The sequence below is a fragment of the Heptranchias perlo genome, chromosome 31, assembly GCF_035084215.1.
Source record: "Heptranchias perlo isolate sHepPer1 chromosome 31, sHepPer1.hap1, whole genome shotgun sequence".
Lineage (NCBI taxonomy): Eukaryota > Metazoa > Chordata > Chondrichthyes > Hexanchiformes > Hexanchidae > Heptranchias > Heptranchias perlo.
Genome location: NC_090355.1, coordinates 28,735,850 through 28,757,161, shown reverse-complemented (window position 1 = coordinate 28,757,161; position 21,312 = coordinate 28,735,850). Strand labels below are relative to the sequence as shown.

General features: G+C 45.8%; 1 protein-coding gene across 1 annotated transcript in view; it reads right to left on the bottom strand.

Moving 5' to 3' along the window:
* LOC137300344 (hemicentin-1-like) overlaps positions 1 to 21,312 on the bottom strand; it is a 270,914-nt gene that overhangs the window by 34,254 nt on the left and 215,348 nt on the right. Inside the window, exons 78-89 of the mRNA XM_067969428.1 lie at positions 20,499 to 20,606; positions 18,524 to 18,661; positions 17,256 to 17,384; positions 16,197 to 16,466; positions 13,994 to 14,184; positions 11,673 to 11,886; positions 8,837 to 8,971; positions 5,896 to 6,086; positions 5,272 to 5,353; positions 3,800 to 4,069; positions 2,412 to 2,582; positions 956 to 1,126 (exon numbers count right to left, since the gene is read on the bottom strand). Of these exons, the coding sequence (XP_067825529.1) occupies positions 956 to 1,126; positions 2,412 to 2,582; positions 3,800 to 4,069; positions 5,272 to 5,353; positions 5,896 to 6,086; positions 8,837 to 8,971; positions 11,673 to 11,886; positions 13,994 to 14,184; positions 16,197 to 16,466; positions 17,256 to 17,384; positions 18,524 to 18,661; positions 20,499 to 20,606 (2,070 nt within the window). The remainder of the gene's footprint in view (positions 1 to 955; positions 1,127 to 2,411; positions 2,583 to 3,799; positions 4,070 to 5,271; positions 5,354 to 5,895; positions 6,087 to 8,836; positions 8,972 to 11,672; positions 11,887 to 13,993; positions 14,185 to 16,196; positions 16,467 to 17,255; positions 17,385 to 18,523; positions 18,662 to 20,498; positions 20,607 to 21,312) is intronic.

The following is a 21,312-nucleotide window of genomic DNA, read 5'->3' as shown; positions in this document are numbered from 1 at the left end:
GAACCACATATCTGCAGCCTCTGAACTAACCGACATATGAACTCATCTAGTGTTTAATTATCAATTAGACTTTGTAACCTTAAAGGGACACAAACCTACACTTCAGCAGCGGAATAATACACTGTATTTCTCACCGTCCAGCCCAGAGCATCTCGTTCTCTTGGCTCAACCAAGAAGTACGGCAGTGAGGAGAAACAGAGCAGGTAAAAGGGAGAGAGAGAAAGAGCCAGATGTCACACACTGGGATTATGTGCTAACATAGCACATGGAACAGTAGAACGCAGAATTGCGAACACAATTTCTAACATGCTGAGTTCATGATCTCAACCTTGACTGTGCAGGGGAGGTTGGCTGATTCCCCATAGGCAGGAAGGCAAAAAAAACCCCCAGAGGGATAGTCACCCATTATAGCCTCACTATGTTAGTGGGTATTTGAAATGGTGGAATATCAGACTCTTAGTCACAATCCAAGCTACTTTCATAAGAAACGCTCTGACTTGGCGTCGATATTGAACTACAACTGATGAAGTGCATCATTAAAGGGATTGGGGAAAGTAATCCAATCATTCATTTTCCCTCCTTTCCAGCGCGATGCACACACTGGGCTGTGTTTCAGACAGAGATACTCGCAACACCCGAGTAGCTTTTTTTACTGTATTATTAGTGTTTGTTTCAGCACAATTTGAAAATGTACAATAGCAGTTCACCCAGGCGAAAGGAACTTCCCGTTGGGAGTCTGAAGATTAGCAAAATGAATTGAGTTCGTCATACATTTACCTCAGCAAGCAAAATGATAAGACAATGAAACATCATGATGTGATGTGAGTTGGAATGTGACTGACTATGAGGTTCTGATTTTTTAGGCTGATGAATTTGTGTACAATGTTCTCATTGGCAATGGGCTTGAATGAACACACTTCTTATCGGTTGGAAACAAACGTTTTTTTTGTTCTACCTGGACATGGAATGAAGGCACACTTTTTCACATCGGTTGATTTCCCCTCGCAAGGACGGCCTCCGTGCTGCGCTGGCGGGTCGTTGCAGCTTCGCGCACGGGTCCGGTTCCCCTGTCCGCACCTCCGTGAACAGTCTCCCCACTCACTCCATTCGGACCACCGCCCGTGAACTAACAGAGAACGGACAGCTCAATTACAAACCGTCGATGGCACAGGAGTTACGCTGCGGCTCGCCGGGAGCTGCACTCCCGAACTCTTCAGACCAGGAAGGTCCCCGGTTCAAACCCGGGTTCGCCGCTGAGCTAACGAGATCTCAGTCGGGTCAGCTGCAGCTGGCATCAGCACCCCTGGGCTAGAGGGGGAAAAACGTTTATCCAGCTACACCCCCCCCCCCCGCTGGAAAGTACGTTTGTGTGGATTTTGATTAAGGATAAGGTCGGATGCCCTAAAGAGTTGAACAGCCTGCTGACATTTCCTGTCCAGGCTCACACATGAAGAAGGGGCCATTAGGTACCAGAGGGATGCTGATACCCATGGAACTGTTGCTCAGCAAGGGTCAGCATCTTCAGGAGAGGAGAGGGCAAAATACTAAATAAATAAATCCAGATATTATTAAATATCTCGTGCATGTAAATTTCCTGTTGTCATGATTTTTGGTCATGCTTTTATGGTGACATTTAACATTGAAACTGCCTATGTAAACATTTAGAATGGAAGCCCTGTATGTAAACAGTCGCCTACATTGATGCAGTTGAAGGCTCTGGCCAGTAGTTGGTGCTGTGGAGCGAGTTTCTGAAGTCTCTCGCCCAACTCCATCGCCAACTTGTATATAGAGAAATTTATATTCATTTACTGACAGTGCGCAATGCCATAGGCTATTTATTAGTGTTAGGAAATCACCGTGGCAACATTGGACCCTACTGGTCACAGTCATAGTTTCCTATGAATAGAACTGAGAGGTTATACTTATCAGGAAAGATTGAACAGGCTGAGACTCTTTTCTCTAGAAAAGAGAAAGCTGAGGGTTGACCTAATAGAGGTCTTTAAGATTATGAAGGGGTTTGATAGGATAGATGTAGAAAAAATGTTTCCACTTGTGGGGGAGTCCAAAACTAGAGGTCATAAATATAAGATAGTCACTAATAAATCCAATAGGGAATTCAAAAAGAAACTTCTTTACCCAAAGAGTGATAAGAATGTGGAACTCGCTACCACAAGGAGTAGTTGAGGCGAACAGTGTAGATGCATTTAAGGGGAAGCTAGATAAACACATGAGGGATAAAGAAATAGAAGGGTATGCTGATAGGGTTAGATGAAGGGGGGTGGGAGGAGGCGCGTGTGGAGCATAAACACTAGCATAGGCCAGTTGGGCCGAATGGCCTGTTTCTCTGCTGTAGGCTCTATGTAACTAGCAATGGGTTATGATGAACTAGTGACACAGTTTCAGATCCTTACCTGGACAAGGCTTTGTGTCACATTGTCTTGATTCTACATCCCAGCCACGACATGGTCTTCCTCCATTGGCCGGTAAGGGGTTGTTGCACAAACGGATTCGCTCTTCTATTCCTTGTCCGCAGGTGACGCTACATGGCCCCCACTCCAACCATTCGGAGAACCCACCGTTCACTGGAACAGAGAAAGTAACTGGTCGGAACAACAGGATGGCCCACCAATGGGACCAGAATACACCAGCATTCAGCAACCTCCTCTGAGAGGTTGCAAGAAACAGTCCTGGGCCTTTTTCTTTAGCTTTAATTTGTATTTTGGTATTTACAAAAATGATGAATGAATGTTCTCTGGTCAATTGGAAAAATAAATGGTGTTGGCCAATCTTCCCTCTCAACAACTCAAAGTGTCAGCTTGCATTAGTTGCCATCCACTTGCCCCTGAATCAGAAGGTTGAGAATTTTTAGGCTCACTCCAAGACTTTAGCACATAGTCTAGGCTGACACTTTAGTGCAGTACTGAGCGAGTGCTGTGTTGTTACAGATGCGATGAGATGTGAAACCAAGGCTCCCAGAATATCCACCTAACCTTACACTCCTTGCCCTCCCTCTGTGGCTCAGGAACCATGATGTTCCACTGATTACATACAGTTACAGAGTCTACAACATAGAAACAGGCCATTCGGCCCAACTGGTCTATGCCTGCATTTATGCTCCACACAATCCTCCTCCCACCCCTCTGATAGAGTTAGATGAAGTAGGGAGGGAGGAGGCTCATATGGAGCATAAACACCGACATAGACCTGTTGGGCTGAATGGCCTGTTTCTGTGCTGTACATTCTATGTAATTCTATGTAACCCTATCAGCATACCCTTTTATTCCTTTCTCCCTCATGTGTTTATCTAGCTTCCCCTTAAATGCATCAATGCTATTTGCCTCAACTACTCCTTGTGGTAGCAAGTTCCACATTCTAACCACTCTCTGGGTAAAGAGGTTTCTCCTGAAGTCCCTATTGGATTTATTAGCGACTATCTTATATTTATGACCTCTAGTTTTGGACATCCCCAAAAGAGGAAACATCTTCTCTAGGTTTACCCTATCAAACCCTTTCATGATCTTAAAGATCTCTATCAGGTCACCCCTCAGCCTTCTCTTTTCTAGAGAAAAGAGCCCCAGCCTGTTCAATCTTTCCTGATAAGTATATCACTTATATACACAATCATCTCTATCTGTATTTATCCTTCAATCGAGACCAGATATTTATGCAGGTCTTTATTTCATTAAATCAATGCAAGCAAAGGTCAGGCATTGAAAAATGCCCATTTTCAGGTCATTGAATCCAGTGCAGTAATCCCTCTCCCCCCAGAGAAAACTAGTCATAATAGTGTCCTCCCTACCTTGCACGGTTAGAGTTATTCCTATGAAGGAAGATCCCATGAGATTCCGAGCTACACATTCATACTCTCCTGTATCTTCCTTCTCAGTGGAGAGGATATGTAGAGTGGAGTTTGGTAACACTACCGCTCGCTCGTTCTCCCTGACTGGTTGCCCATTTTGGGTCCACTCCACTGTGGGCAACGGCTCGCCTGCCGCCTGGCAGTGCAACCAGACTCTCTCCCCTACAGTCACAACCGTGGCCAAAGGTCCCACAGTGAACACAGGTGCACCTGCAGAAAGGGAAACAATTTGTTCAACAAATTAAAATCAGACGGACTGACTAAGTGGAGCTCACCGTGAGTGGAACTACTCTACCGTGCCTCACTTCATGGCAGAATGCAAATTAATCCTTGCAATGAAATGTGAAATCCAAGCATTTCAGATGACAAGACATGACATATGCAGCAGGCTTGGGAGGAAAAACGTGACTTTAGCCTATGGTTCCCAAATCTCTCTACCACTGGGGGTTTTCCTCGTGCCATTTCTGGGTCTGCTGTAGACTAATTGATAGAGATAGATTGCTATAATTAGTCAACAAGTGCATTATCATTATATCATACGAATGCCAGGATGGTAGAAGGCGAACAAGATATTTGGGGGTCCAGCAATTCCTTTGTTCCTAAGAGTTTATTTTCTACAGCTTGGAAAAGGGCCTCTTCCACAGAGTATGCTCACTAAAACAGTGCATTATGGGAATGAGGCTCTTCTATTGGAAGTCAGCCAGACCCTAGTGACCATATGTCTCGTTTTTGGACGAGTCTTGTTTTGAGCAGGCTGTCAGGGAAATGTCTAAAATATAAACTGGAAGCCAACAGGGACGATTTGACCTGTGCGCTTTTCAGCAAAATCATAAAACACGTATAGAAAGCACATTTATAGAGAGCACAACACAAAGAGCACGGAGGTAATCTTCACTGGAGAATTCTGGAAAAGAAACATTTCCTTTTGTGGAATTGCAGTATCTGCTATATTCTCCTTCTGATGAATAAGTTCCTCCCCTGACATCCGACGTTGGTGTGACCTGCGATCGGCTGTCCTAGATTTCAACTCTCAGCGGTCTCCGTCACCCCTGGCAACCTCAGTGATGCTCGTCATTCAAAGGGAGGCTGCAGCCAGGGCTTCTGCCCAGCCTGGTCCCAGACTTGGCAAAGGATAGTAACCACAGTGCCAATCCACCCATTAACATGGTGCTATTTAGGCTCCCGCAATCAAGGGTCTGCGGGTTTATAATGTACTTGGGAGTAAAATTCAATGAATCGTACAGTATTACAGAGGAGGTAATGTTTCTGGTTCCGTGTGTCGGTGAGATGAGTTGTTAAGATCGATACTGGAAGTCAAAAGACCCTAAGAATCACCAATTGCCACAAGACGACGCAAGAGCGGCATTTGGGCCTCTAACAGGGTGGTCATGTGCCCCCGTGGGTGTACTTACTCTGCAGCATCAGAGTGACTTTCCGTTCCACGACCCCGGCTTCATTTACCGCAACACACTTGTAATCACCTGCGTCTTCGTTCTGTCGGGAAGTCAGGAGACGTTTCAGTGAAAAGGAAATGGAAATCAACCCTGTGCATTAAAAACAGCTTAACTGTGAAATGGGGGAAAAAACCCACACCAACAGAATGGGTATGAACCTTGCTGAGCTCTATTTTTTGGGTGTCCAGCCGACTCCCAGCAGGCGCATTGTACCTGACCATTGTACGCTGTGCCCGCGAGAAGCCAGCTGTCCCTGTTTGTCCTCTATCAGGACATTTGCGTAGCCTGAACCGAGTCCAGGTGCAGCACTGCCTCCTGGCTAAGCCCCGCGCCTGAAAAACTGGGAGGAAAGGAGAGGCCTGCAGCTGCGGGCAGCGAGATAGAGAGAGAGAGAGAGAGAGAGAGAGATAGAGAACAATACGGGACAGCAATACAACCAGAAGTGAGGATCGGTACAACAGGAGAAAAAATAGGAAGAAAAGGGAGAGAGAAAAGAATGAGTGAGGAGAACAGAAATTTTCAAGCTTGCTCCAATACAGTCTGTGCCATGAGTGAGTTGATATGCGATGAAGTGAGACTTACCAACGTCCCGTAGATCGCCAGGGAACCATTATTCATTTGGCGAATACGATTACTAATGGTGAGGGGACTGCCATTTTTATTCCAGTTTATTGATGGTGCTGGATCACCATGGGCGTCACAGTTCAAAACGACATTCCCTCCCAGGGGCTCCGTCTGGTAAGCACTGACCTCTCCTCGGAGAACTGGTGCCTCTGAAAATGGAGCATAACATCAGCGTTTACAGAGGGATTATCAACGCATCTTCTTTTTCTGGCCTGGTCCCTTTCAAAGTTGGCAAATTCTACAAAGCCTCTATCAGGTGGGACAACAGGGCAACAAGCTACAGTAGGGTAGAGACTCTAGAGGGGGCAACTTTAAGCTAACTCGCCTGTTGGTAAACTGACAGGATCGGATGCAACGCTGGTTTTACACCCCGTCCGATTTAACTCTCCAATGAAGTCAACGGAGAGTAATATTGGACGGGGGGTGAAACCGGCCTTCCACCCGATCCCTTGGGTTTCCCGCCCGGCGAGTTAGGTTAAAATTTCCCCCTCCGCCACTGCTCCTGACACCATGTTACACTGTGAATTGACCAGTGGAGGGTGTACATCAGTGGCAGGAGACAAAGTAAATCTTTCCATGATGGTGGCCAGTAAGCAGGAAGATATCATCTGCTTGCGTTGCGTTAGCGACATCGCAAAAATAGCAGGAAGATTTCCTTTTCGTTATTTTCAATGAAAACATATAAGTGTTCTAAAAGAACAGATTTATGATTTCACTAGGATCAGGAATCAGAGGAAACCTTTCCAGTATGAATAAGATGTTTTTAAATGCTTAGCAACCAGAGGAAAGTGAGGTAGAGAACTGGTCATACTATTGACTAATCGGAGCGAGAAAAAAATATTTGGCCCCTCATCTCCATTGTTTTACAGAACATGTATAACTTGCACTATCATGGACTCCATGAAACCTATTTGATCACTTGTAGTTAGGTCAATGACCTCAGGTAAGGCCTCCGGGCAGATAAAGCTCATAGCAGGCTCTTCCTCGTAACCTAGGACAATTCTGGGATATCAATGGAATATTACAGACTACATCTGGGCTATCTATACTGCAGCTCACTGCCCGCAATAGCTCATCGTGTCCTGGTGAAACTGTTTCGATTTCGGTTTCTATTCCTTACTCTATTGGGTTCATCTGTTTTAATTTTGGAGGCCCGGCCACTTGGAGAGGTAATTTGACAGCAACGCACTCTCACTGGTGGGAAAATTCTAAACGCATCTGTTACTCACCTTAGCGGGAGTGCTTCTATCTGAATTTATTGACACAAAGACAGTTTCTAATTTATATCCCCAGCATTTGCAGTTTTATTTTTTATCTTTAATTTTGAAGTGGTGGTCAGTGCTTTGCACGGTCATTGATTATATGTGAGCTGCAGGACTCTATGGTACATAAGTAAGGGGCCTAAGGTCTGGGCATCCCTGGTCTACATTATTCAACTCTGACCAGTTGCATTCCGCAGATGACCTTTCCTGGGTCCCACCATATTCCTCGGATATTTGTTCATTTATATCTATCTTCATAAACTCCAATCCACCTCTTAAACGTCATCCAGCTTCCTTTGAAAGGAGTTAATCAGCATAGCATTGATTACTTTAGTCCACTTTTTTGTTGAGAAACCATCCAAGCTCAATTGAGGCTTGTTAATTTTAAACCCATGTCCTCTACTTTTCCAATCACAGGTTAAGTTAAATAGTCTGTTACAACTTCGTCAGCTGTGCCTCTTGGTACAGGAGAACGTTGATTATCCACGCTCTTGAATAATTTTTGTGAGATTGAGGTCTTAGTTTTGCATAAACTGGCTATAATGTAACTGAGCGTTTTTAATGAACTTCTCACAGATTCTGGCTCTTGATAAAGCAGTGTACGTCCTCGTGATCCAGCCATCTGTAACCTGCTGGAACATCCCACCATCTGTAACCTGCTGGAACATCCCACCATCCGTAACCTGCTGGAACATCCCACCATCCGTAACCTGCTGGAACATCCCACCATCCGTAACCTGCTGGAACATCCCACCATCCGTAACCTGCTGGAACATCCCACCATCCGTAACCTGCTGGAACATCCCACCATCCGTAACCTGCTGGAACATCCTACCATCCGTAACCTGCTGGAACATCCCACCATCTGTAACCTGCTGGAACATCCTACCATCCGTAACCTGCTGGAACATCCCACCATCCGTAACCTGCTGGAACATCCCACCATCCGTAACCTGCTGCAACATCCCACCATCCGTAACCTGCTGGAACATCCCACCATCCGTAACCTGCTGGAACATCCCACCAATGCAGCTCTGATATTTAGCTTTGACCCTGGAGATCGGTGGGATTCAGGACTTTGATTCCAGAAGTCGAGCTGCTAGTCTTTTCCCCCCAAGAATATCTCATTTTTTAAATGGAAATATAGAGGCCTTATTTGCACAAGTGACAAGGTGATCTAAAATGACCAATTTGGAGCTGAGATCTCACTGTGTCAGACGAAGTATAGTGTCGATTCTCAATTTTCATTATAGGTCAGGTGGTGGATATTCAAGGTTCCACTCGCCCCTCTCAACTTTCTTTCCTCCAATTGAAAACTGTTAGTGTGTGAGTTTCTTCAACTAACTTGAAACTCTACACATCAGAATCTTCCTTGTTGGTCTGTTCTGAACCCTCTCCAATATTGCATTGTCTTTCACTCAGAGAAAGTTGCCCGCACACATAACCCAACTATTGTCCTGCACAATTTATCAGGAACAATTATCTTTATTCCCACTAGAAAACCAACATTACCCCCAAACCGTGCATAAGGTTACTTTTACTCCCAAGATTGGCGGAAAGTTATTATTGCTCCCAAAAGATAATGTAAGGTAATCACTGGCCCATGTAACAGACAATATAGCGGTCGGCAGTTTTACCTTTCACATAGACAAATCCAATTGCTTTGATCATCCCTACAGCACTCTCTGCTGTGCACACGTATGTACCGGAATCTTCTTTGGAAACCTTTTCTATAATTAATTCACTCAGACCTTCATTCCTAGAAACTTTCACTGAAGGACAAAACAGAGTAAGACAGGATGAGCACATCTGGTTGATTCAGCAGCTGGATGAATGTCCTGGTTTAACCCGATGTAGAAAAAAATTCAATGCTATTCACCTTATTTCACGATTAGTGAAACCCCCAACTGTTTAAATATGAATCCACCCCCTCTTTGGTTCTGCTATACAAGTTACCATTCGCTGGCCAGTGGGTAGCACATTTCCAGACTTCTTTTAATGCCTTTCCTGAGCTGCTTATTAGGAGGTGCGTTAAAGCAGATCTGGGGGAGACTCACCCTTCCCTCCTTCCCTATGGGAATTGCCTCATGCTCATTCTGAATCCACATCTCCTTCTTCTCCATCCCCACATCTCCCCCACACAAACGCAGATTAAGGCACAACTGAAATTCAGGATCTTAGCCTGCAAGGGGAAATTCACAGGCTCGAGTCTACACACTACCGTTGCATGACCCAGCCAGATGCTAAAGATTAATGGAATGTTGGCCTTTATCTCAAGGAGGCTGGATTACAAAGGGGAGGAAATTATGCGTCAGTTGCACAGAGCCTCGTTCAGACCCCATCTGAGGTACTGCGTTCAGATTTGGGCACTGAACCTCAGGGAGGATACATTGGCCTTGGAGGAGCTGCAGCGCAGATTCACCAGAATGGTAACGGGGCTTATAAGGTTAATTTATGAGGACAGGTTGCATAAACTTGGCTTGAGTTCCCTTGAGTATAGAAGATTGAGGGGTGATCTGATTGAGGTGTTTAAAATGTTAAAAGGATTCGACAGGGTAGATACAGAGAAACTATTTCCTCTGAAGGGGGAATCAAGAACGAGGGGACATAATCTTAAAATTAGAGCCGGGCCATTTAGGAGGGAAATGAGGAAGCACTTTTTCACACAAAGGGTAGTAGGAATATGGAATTCTCTCCCCCAAAAGTTTGTGGATGCTGGGATAATTGCAGCTTTCAAGGCTGAAATCGATAGATTTTTGTTAGGTAAGGATATCAAGGGTTATGGTCCTGAGGTGGGTAAATGGAGTTGAAGTTACAGATCAGCTATGATCTAATTGAATGGTGGAGCAGGCTCAAGGGGCTGAATGGCCTACTCCTGTTCCTATGCTGCACTCTATAATTCCATGACACAACAAGACTGTACATGAGCAAGCTACCACAGCGCTCTCAGAAAACCTGATACTTATGACTAGGACAACCTGTGTTGATGATCTGGCATTCATATATCTGTCATCTTTCACTGGTCTCGCAGCTTATTAAATGGCCCATAGAAAGACTGCAGATCTGTATGAAAAAAATCCTCTTGTATGCCATATTACAATGACCTGGTTATAATTCAGCCTGGCTAATACAATCTGAACACAGAAACTCCATTGATCTAATTCTGATCTTTAATCCAACAAATCTAGAGGGTAAATCTACAGTAAATGCCCCAGTTTTACTCAAAAAATAGAGATTTAGTTCCATTGTTCAAGAATGGGAGTTTTTCAGCATTTTAGAATGTATTTATTTAGGATTTAAGTTCCTCCGTTTGTACTCTCACCTACACCAAGTAAAGCTAATAATGACAGCAGTGAGTGATCTAGCTGGTTTTATAGTGCAATGGGGACAAAAGAGATAATTAAAATACGAGGTAGAACCATTACTTCGACATCCCCTGGTCAAGCATAAAACCTCTTGGAATGTTTAATGAAGCCAGTAAATGTGTGTTTGAGGTTATGTATTTTATTCTCCCTACCCCAGTCTTCCTCTTGTGAAGGCAATAATGTACAATGGGATAGAGTTCCTCAGACATTGACTACCCCCCACACAATGCCTCAACCAAGAGGCCATTCTTCACGCTTAAGCCTGAACAATGAGCCTCAGCAGGCCATTCGACTGTGATGTCCATCACCAACAAAAACATCTTTGTTCCCACCCTATGTCTGTACACTGGATGACGAGTGGGAGCAGGAATGCTGGCTGATTATTCCCCATCCAGGAGTGCTGAAGCCAACTATAGCTGAGATTAGCTGGCTCAAGGCAGAACAGGGGTCAAACCCGGGGTCTTTCAGTGGGTCTGTCTGGTTCAGTTCCGCTCAGTACGAGCAGTGCACGTACCGATTGAGACATTGACGGGGAAGGCACTGCTTCCCTGAAGAAGGATTTGGAAAACATGTGTGTGTCTGGGGAGAAATCCAGAAGAGCTGCACACCATTTCCGTCACATCATGTGCAAATTATGCAATGATGGGATCATCATTTCACCACGTGTTTTTTTTCAAACAAATGATTTAAAGGTTTGAATCCCAGTCTGTCCTGAGTTGGTGGGATCTCAGCCAGGTTAACTGTGGGGGTGGGGGGCGTAATTGGCCTTGACGGCCCATGGGCGAGGGAGCAGAGAAATCAGCCAGGATTCCTGCTCTTAATTGCTGTCCAGTGATCCCTACTGGCAAGTGCACATGTGTTAACCAGAGGTGAGGACAGGATCAGGATTTGCTCAGATAGCCTGCCAACACTCTCTGTGTCGGCTCTCGAGTGAAGAATAGCCACTTGGGTGAGGAAGGCCAGCACCTTGAGGAAAGGAAGGCGGCTAAACTAGTATAATAGAAGATAACAAATGAATTACTAAAGCTGCATTTTCCATGAAGATGACTCCCTTGTTAAATAGTGGATACTGGGAGTACTGGTATGTCGCTGGTGTTCACACTCATACCTGCTACAGGCTTGTTATTGAAGGTCCAGCTGATGGATGGAGTTGGAAGGCCTTTTGCTGCACACGTCAATAACAGCCTTTCCCCTTTGTGGAGAGACACATCTGCAGGGAGCTCCGTGAACGCAGGGTGAACGCTTACAGACAGGTGGATGTCATGGCTGTCCTTTCCGACAGCACTCACTGCCGTACAGGTATAGACTCCGGCATCCTCCGGCTATGGGATGAAGAAAAGAAGGTTAATCATTCTCAGCCCACTTCCTGTGGGCACAGGGCTACCCAAAAATGCAGCACTAAACTGACAGTTTTTAAACGGGCTGGTATGGGAAATGGAAATATTCCTTGGGATTAAGGCAAATTGGGATTAAGGCAAATTGTTAGGCGGGAGAAGCTTTACTCTGCAACTATCCCTGTGCTGGTGGCGTTTGACGCTGATACTGATGGGCTGATGTTGCGAATGTACGGTACCGGCAGGGAATAGTAAAATTAATGGACGGGAAATGTCAGGCGAGGCTCGGACCCCTCCACCTCCCCCCCACCCCCGACAATGCCCAGCAGCACGTCTTCAGAAAAATCGGCCTTCGAGAGCCCAAACAACCAGAGAGGTATTCCATTTTCCAGCAATGACCTGCATCTCACTGTCGCTCATCTCGATGAGCACCAATCTAGACATACATAAAACGTTTGAGACATGCTCATCACACTTCAACTGTCACACTTCAGCTGTCACACTTTGTCACACATGTTAATTTCTATGTCACACTTAAACAAAAAAAGCCCATCATTTCCAATCTACAGAGAAACTTCCAAGGAACAGAAAACACTTTCTAGTTGATCACAGCATATCCTTAAGAACAATTAGCCTTTAATTGACCTCAGGATCTTACAGCCATTAGGCCCCGTTGACTTCAAGGAACAGACCATGATACACACCTGCTCCTTAGCAGCAGATTAATACATTGCACACTACGTGATATAATGCTCCTATCCTTATAAAACTACATACCATCTGACTCATAGTGATTAAACACCAGGGGATAGCCACTAATATTAACAACAAATAAAATAATGTAAATGATGCTTTTGTGCCAGTACACTGTTCTCAGTATGAACGAGAACTGAACTGATAGAAGTGGATCCCAACCACCTGCCATTACCAATCCGAACCATGGTTAAGACTGCGCGGTGGCACAGTGCTGGAGCTCCCACTCAAGGGTTAGCGCCTGTTATTGTCCATACACTGAATGCATGATCTCAGCCACAGTATCAGGGTGGTGCTGAATGGACAGTTGGGGGCTTCTCTGGAAGGAAGGAAAGAAATTCAGAGGGAGAAACGACTGGTGGCTGATCTTGCCCACCTTCAAGGAGCTGGCTGCCCACTCACTCCGCTGCAGAATGGCACAAGGAGACAGAGAGAAGGGGAAAGGGAGAGAAAATAACTTTTAAAAGAAGAAGTGGATGGGGTTGCCTGATGGTTCAGCTGATAAATTTGCCACCTGGTGTGGTGCTGACCCAATAAAAGAAAGACCTCAGGATGTCCCAAAGCGCTTTACAGCCAATTAAGTACTTTTGAAGTGTAGTCACTGTTGTAATGTAGGAAACGCAGCAGCCAATTTGCGCACAGCAAGATCCCACCAACGGCAATGAAATAATAATCGGATAATCTGTTTTTGTGATGTTAATATTGCGGCCAGGACACCGGGGAGAACTTTTCTGCTCTTCTTCAAAATAGTGCCGTGGGATCTTTCACGTTCAACTGAGAGAACAGACGGGGCTGCGGTTTAACGGCTCATCCAAAAGACAGCACCTCTGACAGTGCAGTATTCCCTCAGCGTACTGCATTGGGAGTGTCAACCTAGATTTTATACTCAAGTCCCTGACTTCAGAGACAAGAATGCTACCCACTGAGCCACAGCTGACACAATGACACAGGAAGGGCCAAAGTTTGCCTCTCAGTCTGTTAGATTATCTCAGTCAAGAGTGGCAGTGGTACAGGTGCTACAAGGGGTCTCTCGGGAAAGGAAAATCACTCAACGTTGCCCTTCAAAGTGAGCCCTGCTTGAAAAATGAGGGTGTGCGAGAACAACAGTTGAGAACAGGCTCGGGCTGTAATACTCTCCACAACTTATTATCACGTCAAGACTTTTATCAGGTCTCACAAACGGACAGAGTGCTGGAGGATTGTCCGCGTCTATGGAACTACACTCCAGTACGAGCCAGCACCTTCAGGAGAAGACAGGAGTCTCAACAAGAAACTATGGGAATGTGCTTGATGCGCTTTTTTCTGACGCAGGTAAAAGTCTGTGGGCTGAGCAGCTGCCTACCGTTGCGTTTTCCACTATCAGTTCCCCGGACTGCAGCGCGGTGAATCTTCCTGGAATATCAGGCACTGCCACACCACCCTTCTCCCAAAATACAATGGGTTCAGGCGATCCCTGGGCAGCACAGGGCAAGAGGGCCTGCGAATCCTCCAGCACTGAAAACTCGGACTGACCAATTAGTATCGATGGTGGAACTGCAACAAAAGAAAGCACTGTGAAACGGAGTGTGATACACTCACCCGTATCTGGGGAGATTCTTCTAGCATCTCTGTCATACTCCTAGATGGAACACAAGAAAAAGTTTGCAGACAATCCTTTTATCAGCTCCAACCTCTCTCGATTGCAATCTTTTTCCATTCTATTAATACTCCAGTGGTCATGACTCCTCTAAATGTTTCTCTCCTGCTCCTTCTAAGGTCCGGATGCTCCATTTTACACACTATTTGTCCTTCTTGCACCCTCACTGTGTCCGACTCTAACTCACATTTCCAGGACCTCAAAACTGTGCAACTCCTCACCTCCCCCAGTCTTTCCTTCCCTCTATAATCTAGGGTTTATTGTCACGAAATCATTACTTATTGCTGTACGTCAGCTTCTCTTCTAATAACCAACCTTGCTGGTGTCTTGCATAGAATCATACAGCACAGAAGGAGGCCATTCGGCCTATCGTGCCTGTGCTGGCTCTTTGAAAGTGCTATCCAATTAGTCCCACTAACAATTTAGAAAAGGAAGGACTTGCATTTATATAGCACCTTTCATATTCTCAGGCTGTCCCAAAGCGCTTCACACTCAATTCTATTACTTTTGAAGTGCAGTCACTGTTGTTATGTAGGCAAATGTGCCATCCAATTTACGCACAGCAAGATCCCACAAACAGCAATGACAAAATGACCAGGTTTTTGCTGTGGTGGTGTTAATTGAGGGATGAGTGTTGGCCAGAATATCAGCAGAACTCCACTACTCTTCTTCATGTAATATCAAAGGATCTTCTACATCCACCTGAACAGGCAGACAGGGCCTCCTCTGACAGTGCAGCACTCCCTCAGTACTGCACTGAAGTATCAGCAGAGACTATGTAGTAGAAATACATCTTGGGCGGTATCGCATCGGCCGGCCATCGTACTCCCCACCGTGTATTCAATTCCATTGCCCTCAAGGGGCATCAGGACAAGACAAGGTTGGGGTCAGCTTCAGTGACTTTCAAATACTCACCATCTCGGTTCATGCATGAAGGACAGCCAATCAGGTGAGCTAGCGGAGGCTGCCAGCACCCATGGATAAACAATGTAGATATATAAACCATGTAGGACACCACAGGAGGAACAGTATAAGGTGGCATGGCCACACGGGAGCTTGTTACCCAATACTACGATCTCACAGGGGCCGAGTGATTGTGAGTTCGAGCCCCACTCCAGAGATTTGAGCACATGATCTAGGCTGAGACTCCAGTGCAGTACTGAGGGAGTGCTGCACTGTCATAGGTGCCACCTTTCAGATGAGACATTTACCGCCTGCCCACTCAGGTGGACGTAAAAGATCCCATGGCAATATTTCGAAGAAGACTAGAGGAGTTCTCCCCGGTGTCCTGGCCAATATTTATCCCTCAACCAACATCACTAAAAAAAAGATTATTTGGTCATTATCACATTGCTGTTGTGGGACCTTGCTGTGTGCAAATTGGCTGCCACATTGCCTACATTACAACAATGACTACACTTCAAAAATACTTAATTAGCTGTAAAGCGCTTTGGAACGTTTTGAGGTCATGAAAGGCGCTGTATAAATGCAAGTCTTTATTTGTGTTCTGAAATGTCGGCAAACTTGCCCTCTTTTCAGCTGCTGTTACACCTATTGGGTGTTTCAGGCACCATAGAAAGTTACAACACAGAAGGAGGCCATTCAGTCCATCATACCTATGCCAGCTCTTTGAAAGAGCTATCCAATTAGTCCCACTCCCCTCCCTTTTCCCCATAGCCCTGCAAATTTTTCCCTTTCAAGTATTTATCCAGTTCCCTTTTGAAAGTTACAATTGAATCTGCTTCCACACACTCCAGATCATAACAACTCGCTTGATTTTATTTTATTTCAGATTTCCAGCACTTGTTGTTGTTTTTTCTCTCTCTGCAGTAAAATAAAGGGCTATTTCTCTTCAATACAAGACAATCCAAACCCCCCTCTGCAGCATTAGTGAAGGTGCTGCTCTCACCCTGCACCACCAGGTTCCTGTCCACGCTGACCACCCCAGCGTTGTTCCTGGCAATGCACGTGTACCATCCTGCATGAGCGAGCTGGACCTGCGGAATCTGTAGAGATCCATTAGCGAACGTTCGCAGGTGCATGCGGTCAAAAATAGGGCGGCCATCTTTCACCCACGTTATCTCCGGTTTAGGGCGGCCTTCCGCCTCGCAGGGTAAAGTGGCCAAGCGGTCAATGGTGGCTTTATATTCCCTGCTCTGAGCTTTGATAACCGGGGGTACTGAGTAAGAGAAAGAAAATGTTATTTTCATCAATCATGATACAATGTTCTGATTATGATATATATAATGATCATTTGTTCCCTGGCCGTCTGATGTTCAGTCTGTGTCTGATTCCTGGCCGTCTGAGGGTCAGTCTGTTTCTGGTCCCTAGCCGTCTGATGTTCAGTCTGTGTCTGGTCCCTGGCCGTCTAACGTTCAGTCTGTGTCTGATTCCTGGCCGTCTGAGGGTCAGTCTGTTTCTGGTCCCTAGCCGTCTGATGTTCAGTCTGTGTCTGGTCCCTGGCCGTCTAACGTTCAGTCTGTGTCTGATTCCTGGTCGTCTGGAGGTCAGTCTATGTCTGGTCCCTGGCCGTCTGGGGGTCAGTCTGTGTCTGTTCCCTGCCTGTCTGGGGGTCAGTCTGTGTCTGTTCCCTGGCTGGGTTCAGTCTGTGTCTGATCCCTGGCCGTCCGGGGGTCAGTCTGTGTCTGATCCCTGGCCGTCCTGGGGTCAGTCTGAGTCTGATGGTCAAATCCCTAGAATGGACATCATTCATATTAAAAAATATGAAAATTACTAAATATTTATAAAGTCTAGAATATTCTCCTACATTTAGATAATTCCTGCAAACACCTGGCTTCATAGCTCTTAGGCCTGGGCTGAGCTAACATGTGAATGTGGGGAGAATGTAGATTCTAATCACTGTAATCGTACAACTGGTTCATTATTACAACATTGTCAATAATCTGTTAAACAAACGAGTCTAGAACGCTTGATCGGAAACTGCTGATGCTCTTCAGGCCCCCCCTACCTTGGACCACCAGTTTTGTCTTGCCCAGAGCAGTGCCTGCTGCATTTTGGGCAATACACATGTAATTGCCAGAATCCTCTTCTTTGGCTCTGATGATCTCCAATGCTCCATTAGGCAGCAAGAAATAGCCTGAGGCAGAAATCACAGTGACCAGTCAGTCGAAACATAGTACAACACACAGTAGCAGGAGAACAGCATAGCTAAACCTGGGTATAATCAACAAGAGTTCACCGCTCCTCTTCAGAAAATGGTCACCCAATGGTAACACAACGTGAACTGTCCCTAATTGCTAACAATCCTGATATTGGATTCCAGTTTCAGGAATATATGGTTCTGTTGTTTCTGTTACTATCCAAAATACTGTAGCTGAGCATATTTTTACGGTAAGTTGGTGTGCATGCACAAAGGGTCACTATGAAGAGTTGGTCTCAATCAAGGTAATAACCTTATTTCTGTGCCGAAGCTGGACATTCTCCGCCACCACTCTCCGTTTCCATTCACTAGATCACTGGATTGGAACTTGGTGACGTCAATGAAGAGGGGATTCCACACAAGAGGGCCGCTCCTTTGACAAGCACCTTAGAAGCATGAGGCACAGGAACAAAGACGAACCATCGGGAAGTTTACACACTCTTTGTCTTTAGAATTTCTATATGCTCACCAAGCTGAGGGACATTCTCCTGAACAGAGCACTTTCCTATTGTCAGCTCCCAGGCCAGGTAGAGCACAGTTAGGTGCAGGGTTCCCTCTACTTTGGCCCAAAAATGTACCCCATCCCAAAACCCATGTGAACACTCCCTACTATACCAGTGTGGCATTTTCATTCTACACACCCGCCTTTCTGTATGGTCTCCCGGAGTGAATTGATCAACTTAATGCTAGTTATGTACTACGGGCCCACTCATACAAGGAAGTGGGTTGAGATCAGCCCAGGCTCTTCAAGTAGGATTCTTAACCCTGCAGGCTGACATGAACCCGATTAGTTTGGACTGGATTCAATCCAGGTCTCAGTGGTGAAAGGACAATTTGTTAACCCATTTGTTACTCCCACTATAACAGTTGGGAGTAAACAACAATTTGGATGAACGCCCGCTCTCTTTAAGCATTACTGCACCCATCTGGCTTTATTTGGTGTAAGTGAAAAGTTCAGGCACGGCACGGGTAAACCATTTCCAATAATTTTCCTCTGCACATCCGTTAAGAATTGACACATAACTTGCAACTCGCGGAGGCTGAATGATGCCCTCAGCCATGGGCTGGCACCTTACCTGCGCTCGAGATGGTGACGCCCTCTTTCTGCCAGGTTATGCTTGGTCTTGGGGTGCCCATCGACTCACAGGGCAGAGTAATACCATTGTACAATACTACTTCCAAAGTGACAGGTAGGGGCTTGATAACAGGAGGCTCTGGGAGGGCAGAAGATAAAAGAAATTCTGCAGTTACACTGAATTAGCCAATAAGTAAGAAAGAATATGGCGTCTTTCACGACCTCAGGATGTCCCAAAGTTCTTTACAGCCAACAAAGTACTTTTGAAGTACTGTTGTAATGTAGGAAGCGTGGCAGCCAATTTGCGCACAGCAAGATCCCACAAACAGCAATAGTGAGCATATAATCTGTTCTTTTAGGTGTTGGTTGAGGGATAAATGTTGGCCAGGTCACTGGGGAGAACACCACTGCTCTTGCCATGCGATCTTTAACATCCAGCTGAGGGGGCAAATGGAGCCTTGCTTTAACATCTCATCCAAAAGACGGTACCTCCAACAGTGCAGCACTCCCTCGGTACTGCACTGGAGTGTCAGCCTGAATAATATGCTCAGGTCTCTGGAGTGGGACTCGAACCCATTACCTTCTGCCGCAGAGGCGAGAGTGCTACCCACTGAGCCACGGCTATGCAATCGGGATTGAAAACAGAACGTCCACATGTAGCACAAATTTGTTTCTAAACAGTCGCGGATGCCAGAGCGAACTTGCTACCAGGGAACGCCTCCGTCCCCTCCATTTCTACTGCCACGGAACAGATACTGGGCCCAATAGAGGGACCTGTAAACAAGGATATCTTTTTAAAATAATAATTTCAGAATTGTAAAAACCCTTCAGTGTTTCTACATTGAAGAGGAGAAAAGAATTTGGGGCTCTCACTCCTGATTGGCATTGAGTGCAGGAATGTGGGAGTGTGAACCTGGCATGAGGAAAGGAGCAGTCTGAGCTGTGACAAGTGCCAGTACCTGTGGAGATGTACCTCAGCACAAGTCAACACCTTCAGAAAAGGAGGTGTAACGGGAGAAAACTGAGGGGAAAAAATTAAAATGAGACTAGGGAGGTGCTCTATGACCACATACTTATACACAGAATCTTTAATTAAATCTACTTCAGCTGCCTAGGCCCTAAGCTCTGGAATTCGCTCCCTAAACCTCTCCGCCTCTCTCTCCTCCTTTAAGATGCTCCTTAAAACCTACCTCTTTGACCAAGCTTTTAGTCACCTGTCCTAATGTCTCCTTATGCAGCTCGATGTCAAATTTTGTCTGATAACGCTCCTGTGACGTTTTGCTACATTAAAGGCGCTATATAAATGCAAATTGTTGTTGTGCTTCTGCAGGACATCAGTTAAGCTGAGACACGTGTGTAAAAGGACACATGGAAAAAAAAAGACATTTCACCCATCAAGTGACCAAAAAGCACTGATAAAGCAGTGCACTGAGGTAAATATCTCCACTCATGAGAGTGTCTGATCGTGCCAGCTCCAACTATTTATAATGTCACTGAAGCAAAACTTCGTTATGTCAGAGGAAAGCAAGTTCTATGCAAACTGGCTGCTCCCAGGCTGCCTCTAGCCAGCAACAATTTGCATTTTTATAGCATCTTTAATGCAGCAACATGCCCCAAGGTACCTTACAGCAGGGATCGAACATCACACAGGAACGGGGAGAAGCTAGGGAGGTGACTGAAGGAGTGGTTGAAGATTTTGAGAATGTTTTTTGAAGGTGGGAAAAGATGTAGCAAAAGCCGTGAGATTTCGGAAAACCTGAAAGCAGAAAACCCACCAACAAGGGGAAACTGAGATACACCAGTAAGCCCAACTTCCAGGATTATTGGCAATTCAGGTGAATGCACTTCCCCATTAATTATGAAAAGATTACCTTTAGACGTGTCATCTGCTATTAACTCCTCTTAGGACTAAAAGTTTTTCAGCAGGGTACACAGGACGTGTTACTCCAAGAATAGAAACCTCCATGCTCATTTACCTTGCACTACGAGAGTCACGTGTTTGTGTGCTGACCCCACCCTATTCCGAGCTGTACACATATAGCTGCCAGCGTGGCTCAGGGTCGCTGAGGTGATTTCCAGGATACCTACAAACACACAAAGATCAAAAACAAATCCTGGTAACTGAGACACTCGAGAGAAAGCCTGCGAGTCAAACCATTAGAACACGCAGAGCCGTGCGGTTTTATTGACAGATGAGAAACTCTACGGGTCGATATTCACGTGCCAGCTTCCCATTTCTTGCCTGAAAAACGGGCAGCTGGCAGTTGAAAACGAGGTGGCACCTTGGCCAACTCATGGACGCCCAAAGCCCACCTGATGCAATTCTCAGGCCTGTAAATGGGCGAGCAGCACGCCTGCCTGTTTCGGGGTCCTGTGCTGGTTGTAATTTTCCGGAACAAATGGGCGGTGAGCGGCCTAACCAACTGTCCTTACCGGGACCGCTGGTAGCCGCTCCAGAAAAGGCCCAGAAAATGTTTTGGTAGGTTTTTTGTGTGGCTCCACAAAAAGGCCGTGGCTCACTGCCGGCCTGTGCTTGACTCCCCGTAGGATCGGTGCCCCCAACCCCCAAGGCCTGAGTGGCTCAGAGAACGGGCAATTTCCGGCTCTCCCACACCCAGCGGCCTGCAGCAGCGTGCCCATTTGGCGCCTGCCGGGCTACATTCAAATGAGGGCCTGGAGAAAAATTATAGAAGTATTACAAAAAAAAAATTTCTTTCTACACTTTTGTTTATTACTTATAAAAATACTGTTTGACTGACAGTCAGGAAGCGTCCAATCGGGTAACAAAGA